Source organism: Dermacentor silvarum, chromosome 4 (genome assembly GCF_013339745.2).
Source record: "Dermacentor silvarum isolate Dsil-2018 chromosome 4, BIME_Dsil_1.4, whole genome shotgun sequence".
In the NCBI taxonomy this organism is placed as follows: Eukaryota; Metazoa; Arthropoda; class Arachnida; order Ixodida; family Ixodidae; genus Dermacentor; species Dermacentor silvarum.
The window spans coordinates 97296606-97312830 of record NC_051157.2 but is presented as its reverse complement, the minus strand read 5'-3'; the positions used below and the strand labels follow the sequence as shown (position 1 = coordinate 97312830).

At 43.1% G+C, this 16225-nt stretch overlaps 1 protein-coding gene across 11 annotated transcripts in view; it reads right to left on the bottom strand.

The window, feature by feature from the left end:
- The window catches only part of LOC119450401 (sialin), a 106260-nt gene that overhangs the window by 29336 nt on the left and 60699 nt on the right, over positions 1-16225 (bottom strand). Inside the window, exons 3-6 of one of the 11 annotated variants that reach the window (XM_049665850.1) lie at positions 12723-12956; positions 11840-12023; positions 7792-7922; positions 3398-3547 (exon numbers count right to left, since the gene is read on the bottom strand). The exons of 7 other annotated variants lie outside the window; for them this stretch is intronic. In XM_049665850.1, the coding sequence (XP_049521807.1) occupies positions 3398-3547; positions 7792-7922; positions 11840-12023; positions 12723-12956 (699 nt within the window). The remainder of the gene's footprint in view (positions 1-3397; positions 3548-7791; positions 7923-11839; positions 12024-12722; positions 12957-16225) is intronic. 3 more of the 11 variants (XM_049665853.1, XM_049665851.1, XM_049665852.1) reach the window with 3 other exon arrangements.

The window sequence follows — 16225 nt, the reverse complement described above, 5'->3', positions numbered from 1 at the left end:
AACTGGAGTGATGCCAAACGCTGAAAAAAACAGACTATGTATCTTTAACCAACGAAGGATATAAGGTACTTTCAACATCCACAATCTATAATGATTGCAACATTATTAATTCCATAACATAAAAAAATTTCAATAATAGTCTCCTTGATGCTTTTGACTGCAGGAACACAATGGAAGCTTGCGATTCTAATTTTGAAGGCAATTAAAAGCAGCACTTCAATAAACTTGTTCTGGTCAGGCAATCTTTACGATGGTTTGAAAAGGATCCATGTTTCATGGCTAACATATCAGTACATTTATTTATTTATTTATTCAAAAAAACCCCTAAGGGCCCTCTTACGAGGGTATTACATAGGGGGACGGGTACATTCGAAAAAGAAGCGGAAAAAAAGAAATACAACTGTGGAACTTATATAAAAGCTGGTATTAATACATCATTATAGCAGGAACATTATGTATAACACAAATTTGAAAGCGTTGACATTTTGTGATTAGAAAACATATAAACATAGTAACAGTGGTTGATGCAGCATTATATTCACACTGATGCTAAATGTATTGCTGCGTACATAACGAAAACAGGTATTGCTATCAGTCTAAGTAAACTTTTCTTGTAAGAAAGCCTGAAAAGATGATAAATTAGATTCAGTCGCTATGTATGACGCTAGGTTATTCCATTCAATGATTGTGCGTGGTATAAATGATTTAGCGTAAAGAGATGAGCGGCAAGTTATGCGTGCTACTTTGTTATCATGGTCACGGCGCGGGAAGACAACGTGAGGTGAAGAAAAGAAGTCATTATGAAGCGTGCGATGATAGTACAGTTTATGAAATAGGGTTAGCCGAGCAAAGTGACGTCGACGTGATAGTGGTTCCAACTCGGCTCGTTGCTTTAATGCTGTGACACTCGTGAAGCGGGAGTAATCGGAGTAGATGAAGCGAGCAGCATGGTTTTGCAAGGATTCAATGTTGTTGATGATATATGTTTGATCAGGATCCCATATTGCAGAAGCATATTCAATCTTTGGGTGGATGAGTGTTATGTAAGCTAGCTTTGTTAGGTGGGATGGGGCATGCTTGAGGTTACGCTTGAGAAGGCCGAATGCTCGGTTAGCTGATGCTAATACAGTGTTAATATGGTAGTGCCAAGTTAAATCAGACTGAAGATGGACACCAAGGTACTTATAGGTTGATGTAAGTTCAATGCTAGTATTATTGAGTAAGTAGGTTGTAGGAAGGCGAGTGGAATGGTTAGTGAATGACATTAGCTTCGTTTTAGACGCATTCAGGGACATTAGCCATGAGGAGCACCAAGTTGTCACTTCCTCAAGGTCAGTTTGGAGGGCATGGCGGTCAGCATTGTTAGTAATTTTTCTATATATATGACACAATCATCTGCGAATAATCGAATTTTGGAGGAAACACGTTTCGGGAGATCATTAATACAAATTAAGAAAAGTAGGGGACCAAGAACACTGCCTTGAGGAACTCCAGAGGTTACGGGAACAGAAGAAGAGTTATAGCCATTAGCACATGTGTATTGTTGTCTATTGGAAAGAAATTCTTTAATCCAGGCGATCACGTTAGGATGAATATTGAGGTGCGTTAATTTCGCTAGAAGCCGGTGATGAGGAACACGATCAAAAGCCTTAGAGTAATCGAGAAACACTGCGTCCACTTGAAAGCCTGCGTCAACTGCTGAAAATAAATCGTGAGTAAAACCGGCGAGTTGTGTATCACATGAGTAACCCTTGCGAAAACCGTGCTGATATTTAAAAATTATGCCATGCTCTTCTAGGTAACTTATTACTTGAGAATGTATGATGTGCTCGAGAAGTTTACATATGTCACTAGTTAATGAGATAGGACGATAGTTGAGTGGAACGGAGTGGTCACCTGATTTGAAAATAGGGATTACTTTAGCTATTCGCCAATCGTGAGGAACAATACCAGATGATAATGACTGTGAGAACAAGGCTGATAACACTGGAGAAAGGTTTAGAGAAGCATTTTTAAGTATCTTGTTGAAACCGAGGTGATCAGAGCTGGTAGTAGTTTTGAGGTTATTCAACAGGGCATAAATGCCGGATTCACTCATGATAATTTCTGACATAGAAATGTTAGGCAGTGGCTGCAATGTAGGTGAAGAAGTGATGTCTTCATTGGTGAAAACAGATGAAAAAGCGTCGTTCAGCAGTCGTGAACACTCAGTTTCATTGACTGGTTCTCCGTCAATGGTCGTTAGGACTATGTCAGGATGAAAACTTGGATTGATTACTCGCCAAAATCGATGACAATTATTGGTTAAAATAATGGGCAGATCATAACTGAAGAAATGACGACGAGTTGTTTTAAGCAGGGTCTGATACTCCTTATCGCAAACACGGTACTTCTCCCATGACAAAGGGAGGCCGGTATCAACTGCTCGGCGGTACAGGCGTTTTTTCTTATTATTAAGACGACATTACCATAGGAAAGAGCCAATTTTTATATGTCATATGGCCAACAAAATAAAGGCAAGCGTTCACCTGATAAGTGTTAGATAATCTTAGGTGAAGACAATCAGCTGGAAGTTCGTAAGAAAAAAAAAATCATGGATTTCAAGTTTTGCTTGTGGCCATGCAAGTCCACTGATGATAAATATAATGCATTACTTACAACACATTGTTTATTTCATGTTTATTCACAGATGAAAATGGGAAGGTTTTTTGATATTGCCACAAGTTCCCTCACAGCTTATTTACTCCCATCTGGGAGGATAGGGTCATATTCCTTTGTCAAAACACCAATAATCCTGATCTTAGCTGACATCTTATTGGCATTCACATCAGCAGGGCTTCACAAAACTAGCCAGTACCAGTCATGCCTCACCAGAATGGAAAGTTCTCCACCTACTACAGACATTCCCCAAACTGCGTCCGCAAGAGACATGCTCAAGCTCAACATATGTCAGTAAGGATTCTACAGCAATTCACTTGAATGCCTGATCTTCCTGCGCAAACCAAGAACTAGAAGGAAGAGCCATGGAATCATGGCTGCTATTACACATCCTCGAGGGACACGGATTCTTTAACAACTAAATAATGGCTCACTGCACAAACACTGCAGGAGGTGTACAGAGCATAGGATTGCCAGCTTCACTCCATATAGCTAAAACTAACTAACTAACTAACTAACTAACTAACTAACTAACTAACTAACTAACTAACTAACTAACTTGCTTAGTCACACACAGTTCATTTCAAACTTCCATATTCTGAAAACTTCTGTGAGTAGCTGTAGGGGTTGCAGTGTATAACACACACAGATATATCAGTGAAAAACAATGCACTTCTTATTGATGACATGATATATAGCTAATTTCTTGAGCAAGTGCGAGGAAAAAAGTCATGCACACCTTCTTGATGTCAAAGTGCAAGATGTTCTTGAGATAACTGGGCATTTCGGTGAGAAGAGTGTAGAAGCCCCAGTTCTGGCCAAAGTGAGTCACCATCAGTGCCCAAAACGGCACTGAAGTCAGCACCGCACGCCATGGGATGGGCAACTTCTGCATGTCGCCAGCATAAATTCTCGTATGAATGAAATGCATGACACAAATTTTTAAAGAGAGTTACACTTAATTGCTTTCTTCTGAGCATTAAAAGAAAGTTTGTAATTGAAAAGTCAGAACGTCTTCATTACTAAACCCAAAATCGAAATAAATATTAGAGGTGATCAGTGATACGTAGCTAAACTTTCAAATCGAATTGAATATTCAAGAAAAACTGGGTTTACTTCTGAATCAAACAACGAATATATCCCCATCTCCAAAAAAAGAAGAAAAAAAAAAAACATCACTTTAGTGATGCAAACATTGTATTTCCACCAACCAAAACAATACTTTGCAATCATTCAGGTAACAAATGTGTAGGCAGCCTAAGAAGAAGCATCCTTGACCAGACGACAGCAAGATATTGTGAAGAAATAACTTGCTGATCCACATGTCACCTCAGAAACCAATGCCTTTGCTTGGCAACATAACATTCTGAAGTGCAATTCTTCGGAGCAGTAATTGCATAAATGGCTAAAGATTTCTGGTTGAGGTAAACTGAGAACAGACATTTCAAGTGGCCTTGCCGAGCTTTTTCTCCCGGAAAGTTGGCGAGAAACAATTACTCAATAAATACTGAAAGCCAAATTCTCGAACCGAATATGAAATGAGTAACAAAGGTTATTCAATTTGTGCTGAAAATTTTTGAACATTTGCATGCCTCTAAAAAATAGTATTTTACACTTGTCACTGAAACAATGACTAAGGCAGCTTTAACTCTCCAATCTACAATGTGAAAACATTGTACTTGGGGCGGTTTACTACAAAAGAAAAATCAGTGCATGTCACCAGGTTCAGGTTGTTTACTATGTGCTGATGGCTTTAACATAAAACTTATGCAAACTATTATACTGCTCCTCATGATCATTACAGAGTACACAGGAGAATGCCTGGATTCCCATGTCTTCAGAACGGTTTCACAATGCATGGTCAGTGCAATGGCATTGGGCTACTTTCAACATTTTAATAACACCAGGACGAAATTGTTACATGAGGATACAACAGAATTTTCCTGAAAAAATTAATTACTGCACAAAAGTCCATTTACCATGGCTCGAACTCCATGTGGCTAAGCCTCATTTAATTCTTTAGCGTGTGCAGGTGATGGTGCCTGCAGCATCTTGGGGCCAATGGTGTGGCTTTAACAAGCAGGTAATGCCTAAATAAAATGCCAATGTTTGTTCCTGAGGTTAGCAGCACACGCTTTTTCAAATGTGTGTTGACATCATGTCATACTTACAGTAACTAGAAAATTCTGCGTCAATACGGAAGCTCTCTATGGATACCTCTCCCAATTAAACTGATGCCTCATTAGAACTCGGATTTTGTACACGGGCGGCATTCTGCTGCGTGTTTTGTTAAAGGGGCCCTGAACCACCCCTCGGGCACCCCGCGGGTAGCATATGCTGCGTGAACATCTCAGCCAAGTTTTGCTTTGGTACGCAGTGCGTGGAGCTCGCAAGCGGAGCGGAGCGCTAAGTCACCTTTCTCTTAAACGCCCTCGTTTCAACAGAGCCGTGATCCTCACTCTCTTCTGCGTGCTTTATTGCGCAATAAAGCACATTCCAATACACGGCTGCTATTCGTCGCTGCAGTCGGTTACACCGCGGCCGCCACGGGGTGACGCCACGAGTCCACTAGCTAAGCGCACTGAGGCTCTCTGAGGACAACCGCGTTTGGCTTACGTTTAGCACAGCGTAGGCACCAAAATCGGACACTTGAACTGCGTGCCACGGTGACATTTCGAAGGCGGAGTGTTGTGGCCCCGCCCCACTCCGCCGTAGCCTTCGCAGTGCAAGAAATTGAAGAAGGAACGAGAGCACAGCGGAGGCCATGTTTGATTGCCAATAACTTCGCTTCTACTGAACGCATTGAAGTACTTTTTGCGGCAAAGTATTTCTGAAATAGCCTATTTTCACTTCAAATGCATTTCGCCACTTCGATAAAAAGTGGTTCAGGGCCCCTTCAAGTACCACATTCGGATGCAAATGCAATACCCTTGTCAATTTCACTCAGAACAAACCAAAAGCCCACACTGTGGGAATGCGCGACTCTCATGCGTCCCCTGATGTTGTTTTCCCCGCATGGCTCCCATCTCCTGTAATCCGGCTTCATCGCGTGGCTTTATGGCGGCGGCAGTCGGTGTGGGTGCGGAGTATTGCGAGAGATGGCGCCGCTATTGTTGCGCTGCTAACGCCACCTAAGGGCAGGGTTACTTGGGCGCAAATGGGAGAAGGCGCTTCCTCTTTGGCGTGGGGTTGGCGAGCAACACGGTCGGTTAACACGTGCGCCTTCCCGAGAAGGCTTAGGAGCACAACACCGGAATGGATGAACACGGATCGTTCGAACGCACCACTATTCGCGTGACCGTACACGTGAACGACTAGGCGTTAGTGTCTAGCATGTCGGCGAACATACAGTGTAGACTTATAAGGTAAGTAGCCGGAGTTGCGACTATCCGCACTATAAGCGGTACCGCACTATAACCAAAGCAACAATTTTTAAGGCCCGCACATATGCAAAACATGTGCAGCGAGCCGCCACGTGTATGCGACAGTCGAGTTATGCGGCTAGAACGTTTGCATTCGATTTACAGTCAAATCTCGTTAATTCGAACCAAATCATGCGCCGGCGCCTCCGACCGGCATTGCTCCGGCACCTGGAATAGCTTAGGAGAGACCCCACAATGACGCGCGCAATCAAAACAAAAAGAAAGGAAAGAAAAAAAAAATGCGGCGAAAATTTCACCCTCTCTCAAATGGCAAGGTCGCCGATTCTGTGTTGCGCCGGAGCATGCATGACGTGCCGACGTCTCAGCCACGCTACCGTAACCACGCGTAGAAAATTGCAGTGAGCCCTTCTTTCTCTTTTATGCTTTCTCTACTTTTTAGTCACGTGTTGACCATGCACGCTGCGGCTACGGTGCAGAGGGAAGCAGCGGCGCTGCCACAGGCTGGCCAACGAAACTGCCCCACGCCGGCAAACGCCCGCTTCCCGATAACGGCAGAAAATGAAACTTCGGGGAGCTGGCGCCGGGCCAGCTGGAGGGGCGGTGCCTATACGGCGGCGGGCGCGCACGGTGACAGTCGAAAGTGAGGGAGCTACGAGGGAGGGCGAGGGGAGCCACCGAAGCGGCGGAGTTGCCGAGGTGAAATCCGCTTCCCTGCCGCCCTCCTCCCTCGCATTCCACGATCTCCGCGTGCGCCCTTCACCGTGCTGTGCCGGCGCCGCCCGCTCCCTGAAGTTTTGTTTACTGCCATTATCGTGAAGCGAGCATTGGATGGCGTTGGCAGTTTCGTGGCCCTCGGTCGCTATGCGCGCCGTGATATTTCACGACTCGCACTCAAGATTCTGGTTTCAGCCTCACTGGCTGTTCGTTCGCACCACGTGCCCTTCTCCTCCACTTCGTCTCTCTTCCTCGAGCACTCCTTGGGGCGCCCGTTTGAGGGGAGCATTCACCGTCTCCGTTGACTTCCGTACTCCCAGGCAGCCGCACTTTAACCGGTATTTCGTTTCCCGCAACTGCACTATAAGCGATACGTGTGTACATAGAGTGCTATGGAAAAATTAACGGGAGTCCGAAAAGACCGCACTATATCCGGTCCTGCACTATAAGCGGTTACGTTATAAGTGGTCTATACTGTATTCGCTCGCTATCCGGTCATGGCGAGTCAGACTTTCTTGATTTGTCGTGTGCCCATGTGAATGTTCTGTGGGTAGTAATTCAGCTAGCAGGCATTAGTGTATGAAAGGTTCAATCAAATGCCCTTTTGATTGTTTGCACTACTGTGTTGTTGTTCCTTTGTCCCAAGAGCATGTCTAGAGACCCCACAACAATGTCAGACCAAAGAAAGGAACTTTCTCAGTGAAGGGAGCAGTGCCACTGTCTGTCCTCAAAAGCCAAAAGCCAAAAGCCGAAGTGGTACAGGGTGGTTTTCCATTACTGATGGCAGATGGCACCATTGTTCCTTTCACTGAGTAAATATACATTTCCCATCTGGCATTGCCACGGGTGGTGCGTGCTCCTTTTTTCTGGATGAAACAGGTAAGCGCTGCAATCAAACGCAATAAAACACACCATGAAATGCCCACTCTGCGCAAAATGTAAGCACAGGCAAGCTGGCTACCATTCAGCCTCCTTTACCAATACAACAACCAGTACCACATATGGCAGTCACAAATAAAGCTTTCGATGAGCGCACCTCCCGAGCCTGTTCTTCACCCTGGTTGGTTTCAATGTAGATGCGCTCCTCGTCACTGATGCGTGGGTGCTCCTGAGGGCTGTTGTACGCCAAGAGGGCCCAGAACACAAACCACACTACACCAATCAGGCCTGGAACGTAAGAAGAAACCAAATATTGAGCCACAGGACAAAAGGTAACATGACAATGCCTGCTAAACAAGGCAACATGGACACTTCCACGGTATTCTACGAATGGTTTTATCGAAATGATTTACAAAGTTACAGTCCACGTTTCCTTTTACAGCAAACTGCTGCCTTTGATATGAATACTGCAGAAATGAAACAGGAAGAAAGGAAATGACACAAGGCCCTCATCTCATTTACAGTGCACTGCCCAGGTCAATAATGAATCATTACCAATTATAGCTAGAACATCGGGAAATGTCCTTCGCTTCACTTGATGATCATCATCATATCTGCTTTCTGTTTCTGCCTTGACACCCTTTGCCACAAGACCCTCACCATTTTTATTGAAGGCAAAGTGCAGTATTCCTTGTTGCATCCATGCATTAGGTGGTCGTAAACCAGCAACAAGGTAAATGAAATTAAAGAATTAATGGCAGCCATTCGCTGTCTACAATGTTTAACTACTCAAAGTTGCATTCATCTTCCAGTTTTCTTTTTTCTGCTTCTTTTAAAGAGACACTCAAGAAAAACACTAAATCAGTTATGCTTATAAAGTACTCTTTCTACTTTATGTACACCCTCTTTTTTTTTTTTTTTTTTCATGCCGGAACTTCAGCTCTGGTAGGTCAGTGTGGTGTAACATATTTTGAAGTATTTTCCTGTGTTTGGGTCATCATGGTACAGTCATGTTCTCAAGACTTGCTAAGTTCAGTCATTGGCTTCTCTAGAAAGCAATGCAGTCTATCTTTACCGATACAAAAATTAACTCAGAGAGCAGAAGCCGTTAAAGTCCATGACATCGCGGCGACTTGGCGTGGGAACATTAAGGCACTGTCAACACCCGTCTTCCGTTCTTATGTCTTTTCTGTCTCATAAAGCCACCTCTCAATTTTAAGAGTGGCTTTTTCTGGCGTGGAAATGTAATTTTCTAATTAAGCACAATTAAACTTATTTTTCTTATTTAGTGTTTCATTTTGCTGTCTATGCCTGGTGATGGCCAAAGTCAACTGCTGAGTGCTTTTCATGATGTGGAAGCTTGACAGATAAAAAAGCCTCCACACTATTCGTTCATTTATTTGACAGTTCTGCAATACAGTAAAATCTCATTACAAGAGACATGGTTACAAGAGACACTCGGTTGTAAGAGACATTTGAAAATGGTTTGGTTGGTCTTCCTATTAACAGTATCGTATATAAGAGACATGGTTACAAGAGACACTTGGTTACTAAGGACAACTTTTTTTAGGTCCCTAGAGTAAATTCTTTACTATTTAGAAGAGACACAACCCAGACACGCTCCTGCAATGCGGCCGACGTTGTACCAACTGGTATGCACTGCAATTTTCATTCCTTTGGCTCGATTCTGTTCCGTTCCGCAGCCGGATGTCATTCCTCGCATGGTTGCAACTACAAATTGCACCGAACTTTATGTCATGCTTTTATAATCGCTGTTGCGTTCCCACACCGACTCTGCGACAGAGTACCATTGAGTTGGATTTCCGTTGCAGCGCTCGCGGTGCTGGTCGCTTTGTATGCCGGTAATCGAACTCCGGAGCCATCGCCATGCTTCAGTGAGACAGCTCTGTTCGATTTGTCGGGGGCTGAACAGCGCCGAGCGGACGTGCGACGGGCTCGGTTATCTTGCTGTGAATCTTTGCCATGTCGGGACTTTGCACCTCGCTCTTCGCTCGCTTTTTGTTTCATCTAGAGTTACTGTATATACTACCAAAGGTAGCTCCCATAGGGAGCATATACAGTAACTCTAGTTTCATCCGGTTATCGCTCCATCTGCAGTTCACATCGCCCCCCCCCCCCCCCCCCCCGCCTCCGCTTCTCTGCTTGTGCACTTACTAGGTTACACAGTACTGAACAGCCTAAACACAGCAGACATAAAAAAAAAAAAAAAAACGAAAAACAAACGTGGCATCTCGTGTTACGTTCGGCTGTGAGCGAACGTTAGACTCCCCAGGAGTTGTACGGTACGGAGTAGCTGTGCGCCGTTTGTCCACATGGCTAGCATGCGGCCATATTAATCGAGGTTCCGCAGATGAAATTCCCTTCCTGGCTCATTTTTATTGCCTTATAAATGGTGTGCATACTTTCCTTCTTTTTTTCCTTTGGGGGTGTCTCCCGAAGTGCACTCTCGCCAACACAATTGAACAAATGCGGTATGTTGCCCCCGTGACGTGGGTACAACGTAAGTATGTACGACTGTAAATGAGTAGTACGTAGATGTGTTTAAACACACTTTGATGCTGATGTATAACAAAGTGATCTAGTCCGACTGCTCAGTGTGTTTAGAATTTTGGATTACAAAGAGACCTTGGTTATAAGAGACATGTTTCCCGAGTCCTCTGAGTGTCTCCTATAACGAGGTTTTACTGTACTGAAAAGAAGCATAGGTACTGAATTTAAAGCACTTAACCATGGCACAGGTGGAGCTTTTGGCAATTCAGAAAATGAAAAGATACAACATGCTGATTATAGTGCAATCCATGTGGGCTTAAAATACTGATACATTTTAGCATAACGTGCCCTGCGATCTGCTACAGCAAAACATAGCAGGATGTATGTCATAGCAGAATATAAATTTTCATGAGACCACAGGATCGAACAGAAAGTAGTAACCGGAAAAACATATTACTTGAAAATAACTTCTTCTCAGGCGAGTTGGTGTTTACTGAACATGATACTTAGTAGCGCAAAAATCGAAATAAAAGACAACAGTGAAAGACGAGAGGAAGACGAGAGGAAAGGCTGCTGCATTACTGACAAGACCAAAGTCATGTTCAATATTACTTGAACATGCTGAGCATGCTCTTAGGGACATGAAGGGCTGAACGTTTGCAACATTGCAAGCAGAAAAAACGTATGTATAAGGCTGCAATGATAAGCTTTGTTGCATTTTGTTTGAGATGCTCTTGTGATCTTGTGCCATTTTCGCGTTGCTATCAGCGTTATCACATTTACGCTCCAGCGTATTTTGTTATTGTTCTTGCATAACAATTGATATAAACACATTCCAGCAACATGATCCTGCCACATCAGAAATTGTATCTGCATTGCGGTGGTCAAAGTAGCTTCTGGAACAATGACATACATGATAACAACCAGTTCACTTAAAATGTTTGGCATGTACAATTATGCACATTTGACCAAACCAATCAACAGTTGCACTTATCACTATCGTTGCCACCGAGTTCTTTAATTTTTGGGGCACAAATTTGTCTAACCTGCTCCTTAAAGTTTTTCTGCCATCACATGCCTGATCGCTTGTAAAATTTAATTTGATGATAACAATTCTACAACCAAAGAAAATTCATACTACCACCAAAAAGAGAGTCTGGCCACTTCTCCCTTCTCTTCAAACATGGGTTGGTGCTGTGATCTCAAGAGGGCATTGCCATCCATTTTCGTGTTTTGCATCCTTCCTGGCTTAAGAAGCCTCCACTCATGGTAAGGCCATTCTGTTTGCATTTTGGAAGTGCACTAGGTTAAACTTAATATTTCTCTACAGTGTCTCATTGGCCTGTCTAGTCATTGTCTTCTTTGCTTGCTCCTCATTTTACAAGTGCAAATATGCACCAACTACTTTAACAAGATGTTATATGAAACCCTTTAAATATGCTCTCATGTGCCCCAAAGAGTCCGCAGACCCCAATTTAGGGGCTGCTGCATTACTGACAAGACCAAATTTCTACAGCCCAAAGAAGTAACAGAACACCTCTAGCAACCATATATACATTGTCATTCCTTTTTTTTTATTACTTCCTATATAAGCTAAATCATCCAAGAAAGACTGGAACTTGAGCGAAGCAATATTGGACTTGAGCAATGGCAAGACACAACTGAGGCAGCATTCTGCCAAGATATTCACCCACCAAAGACGTAGAAGGCAGCAGGCCAGCCGCCAAGGAACGTTGAGTCACAGAGCAGCCCAGATATAGGCATGGCCACCACAGTGCCAATCTGGCCACCCGAGTAGATAATCGTAGACAGCAGGCTGCGCTCATCCTTGGGCAGCCACCGAGCTATCATGGCATGCATCGCAGGGAAGGTCACTCCCTGCAGTGGGCAACACACTCATGTGGCTTCCAAGTCTGGCTGCTGCACTATCAACGCTTCGCAAAGGTTCAGGCTAGGTTAGTTCTGCACAGAAAAAGTTCATTCGCCTTGATAGTGCTACCTGTCATTGAGGCAAGAATTGAGTGCAACATGCAACACTCCTAGCACATGTTCACCCGCACGTAACATGGCAGAAAAGTGCACTGTCTCACCGACATCACTAAAAAAGAGATTGAGAAATTAGCCTTTGACGACTGCGACTTCTTATGCGTGAAGAAAAAAAAATTTGACATGCATTTTTATGAATTGAATATTTGTACAGTGGGAATGTCCATTAATATATTCAGACCACTCAGTTGTCCTTTTCCTTCTCACATTTGCATCTGTCATTGAGCTGTTTATGCACTTCAATCGACATGCCGAAGTCTCGTTACATAACAGTTGTCACTTTGTTCAGCAGGACAGCTGTTGGGAAGTTAAGACTGCGGCAACATCCAATTTCTGAATTAGTGCTCATTAAAAGGAAAAACAAGGCTCAATATAGATATGCAACATTGACTAGTGCACTTTCCCCTGAACACTACATGCTTAAGAAATAAACGTGGCAGTCTATCGAAGATTGTTTGGTTAGCTCTGCTAAAGGGGCTGACCGAGCATATTGGAATTTGTCCACTAAGCTGCAGAGCTGGCACAACATACCTCACCAAGGCCCATCATGACTCGGAGGGTGACAAAGGCATAGATATTCCAAGAGGCTGCGGCTGGAGTCAGAAGAGTAAGCAGGGCAGTGACAAGCACACCAAGACCATACAGCCATTTGGCTCCAATCTGCTCGGCCAGACGACCTCCAGGAATCTGGGTGACGACGTAGCCGTAGAAGAAGGCACCCAGTATGATCCCTTGCTCATATTCATTCCATATAAACGTTCCATCCTGAAATAGTGAAATTGAGCTGCGATTGCCGGCTCACCCTCGTACGCTTTCACTCGCACACACAGCATACGGCGTGCGGCAATGATTTTATGGAACCTCACGGCGATAGCAGAAATGCACTTGGAGTGTCCATATAATTTCTATCGCAATAAAATTCCCTGGTTAGTCTAACAACTGTTGCTAAGCTCTGGACTAAAGAAGGGTGCATATTTGAGCTGGTTTGTTTACAACTTTAGGAGAAAGGAGACAGACCAAAGTACAGGAAGAGATGTAAGTGGCAAACACACACATGCACGCACGCACACGCACCAGGTGATCTAGTTTATTGGAAACGAGTTTTTATAAAATATGATTTAACTGATGCCAAGATGCTTTCTTCACTATTTGTCGCTTCTGTGCAGCGGACACAAATGGTCGACTAGCTGTCACAGTCTTATCACTAATTAACTAAGATTGGTAGATCATCAGGTAAACATTGAGAGTGCTTTATTATTTGGCAATGCTTACCTTGATGTTGCTCCATCAGTCAAAACACTAGGAATTATATTTGAGCAACATTTGCCATGAAATATTCATATCGATAGGGTTGCTACTAAACTTAATTATTGCTCGTGTTGCTGGCATCCTTACCAGATTACGCTTCTTTCTTCCTCAAAATATTGACCTAGCTGCTGAAATACACCTCCCTTTTTCTTTCACATATCACGTATACGTACTGTCGCCTGGTTTGGGCTGCAACAACTCAGACCAACATAACAAAACATTTTTTTATTGTAGAAGAAAGCACTAGGTGCAGTAACTAAATCATGTTTCGACGCTCACACTGAGCCTCTCTTTGAATCAAAAAGGTGCATAACTTTTACAATTATTTACTCCTAAACAGGGTGCGAAAGGGTAACTCTGGCTATCTTGAGAGATTAGCTCGTCTCACGTAACGTCATATCACATACAACACACGTAACCGAGAAATCTGGCACATTCCCGCCGCCGCGCGTGCGTTTTTTTCCCCCTTATAACATGTATTTTCTTTTGACTATGCAGTCATTGTGTAAATGCTGCTATCGTTCATGTTGCCAATGTGAATTTCTTTTAGAGGGTACAGATTCCATCAAGCCCATTTTTGTGCTTTCTGTCTGTGCTGCTGACAATTGTACTTTTTATGCACTGTTGTCGAATAAACTTTGACTTTGGTTAGTGAACTTTTTCTTCCCTGCCTTTAATGCTCATGTTGCAATGAATTTACGCGATTTTAAAAATGCCATATGTTGTTGAGATATTCCGTCTACAAAATTTGCCTTTTTCGATATGATGCTTCGGGCTAAGAAACTAGCGCGACCCAATGGACCAAAATAAAGTTTTTCCATCCATCCATCCATCCGAAACAGGGCGGACAAAAGCACCAGAAGCAATGCGCATGTTTTGCTGAACGCTGTTGTGACGCAGAGCAGCTTACTGCGATGACATGCTGATGCATCCAATCCATTGTCACGTTTCAGTACCGCAAGTAATGGTCAGTCGCCGACAGATGAGCTTAGTGAAATAAGAGGAGTGCAAAGGCAATGGACCTCCTGACGTAAAGAAACAAAGAAACCAAATGAAGCTTAAGGCATAATGTGGACAGTGCTTCTGGCACTCTTCATGCATTGTTTCAGAATTGAAGTTGAAAAAGGTAAATTTTTGTCTATAAATATCTTAACAATGAGTGGCATCTTTAAAATTGCGTAAATTGTTTTTGCTTCCCACAACGACCTCCTTCGATACTGCCATTGAAACATAAACATTAAAACCAGTAATTAAAAGGAAATTAAACAATTTAGTTACTTATCAATCACACTTCCAGGGCACTCACCATATTGCTGTAGAGATGAATAGCGGAGAAAGCATTCCTCCATGTGCTAAATTTTTTTTTTTCAATTTGTTTCAATTAAATAGATGTCCCAATGTGTACATGCATGCGTGTGCATGTGTGTTTGTGTAGAAATATAGCTGTGGTCTGATGATTCATCATGAAGTCCTGTTCTTTGCACTGTTTTCTTGCTTCTCTAAAGCTTTCAATCAACTACGTCCCGAGTGCAGTGTTCAAATGACAATGAAGGAAATAGCAAAAAGGAAGGAATGAAGAGACACATAAAATTGATCAGCGGTACAAGAAAATTTGCACATGTTGGCCCTTCCATGAGCATTTGCATTGCAGAATGCCGACTTTGGGCAGCGTACCAAGTTCCCCCTATAGAGTTACAAGTTTGATGATTAGTATGAGCATCGAAGGAATCTAACCAGATGCCGATTCTAACCAGCAGATGATTACAGTAAAATAGGTCAGAAATGAAGTGAAACTATGGCTAACATGGACACATCCTATATATTCTGTAGCAACCTACCTGCACCTTCTCCTTGGTGCCATTTGCGGAATATGCCTTACATTCCTCTCCTGATGAAGGCGAGTTGTTGGCAAGGATTGCGGTGTGGTTAACCATGGCAACCAGGGCAACACTCAAGTTCACTCTTAGTGCATACACGTTGACAAAGCCCAAGAACCCATAAGTGCCAGCACATGACGAGTCTGCACGGCATCGTAGATCCCTGCAATTAAAAAAAAAAAGGTGGAATATTGCCTCCACGCTGTACAAACACAGCTTTTATACAAAGCAATGCATGGAATTTGCTGCCTGAAAGCAGCTATGCATAGATAGGATGCATAAGTGCAGCTAATCGTTATTTTGTTCATGTACACTACTGCATGCACACACAACACAGCAACAAACAACAAAAAAAAAAATGTACCTATTCTGAAGAAGGTTTCGCTCAGGCACTGCACATGCTCAAGATGATGAATGAGAGGAGAATGATAAGTACTCGACCTGGCTTGCAGGCATAAATAACAGCTGAATTGCGCTGAAAATATGTGGTGGATGTGGTATATTGGAACGCCTCAGCTCCATGTTGTGCAGTGAAAGTAGCTTTATGTTACAAATGTCAACTTTCTATGCTGTATACATACAACTTTGTTGGGTAATCAGAAAGCACCATGCAGACCTTTCAACATTAATTGCTGGTCACGTACATCATCAGAGGGCAGTGGGTTCATTGTTCGGATGTGAAGCTTGACAAATTAAGCCATTATATAGTTTCAAGACTATACTGCAGCATATGGTATAATACTAAATTCAATCAATTAGGGGAAAAATTAATTTGTTGACAGCCGTAGGCAATTAACAGCACACGCTGTTTCTCTGCTTTCAACCGCGTGATAAGTCACGCTGTCGATC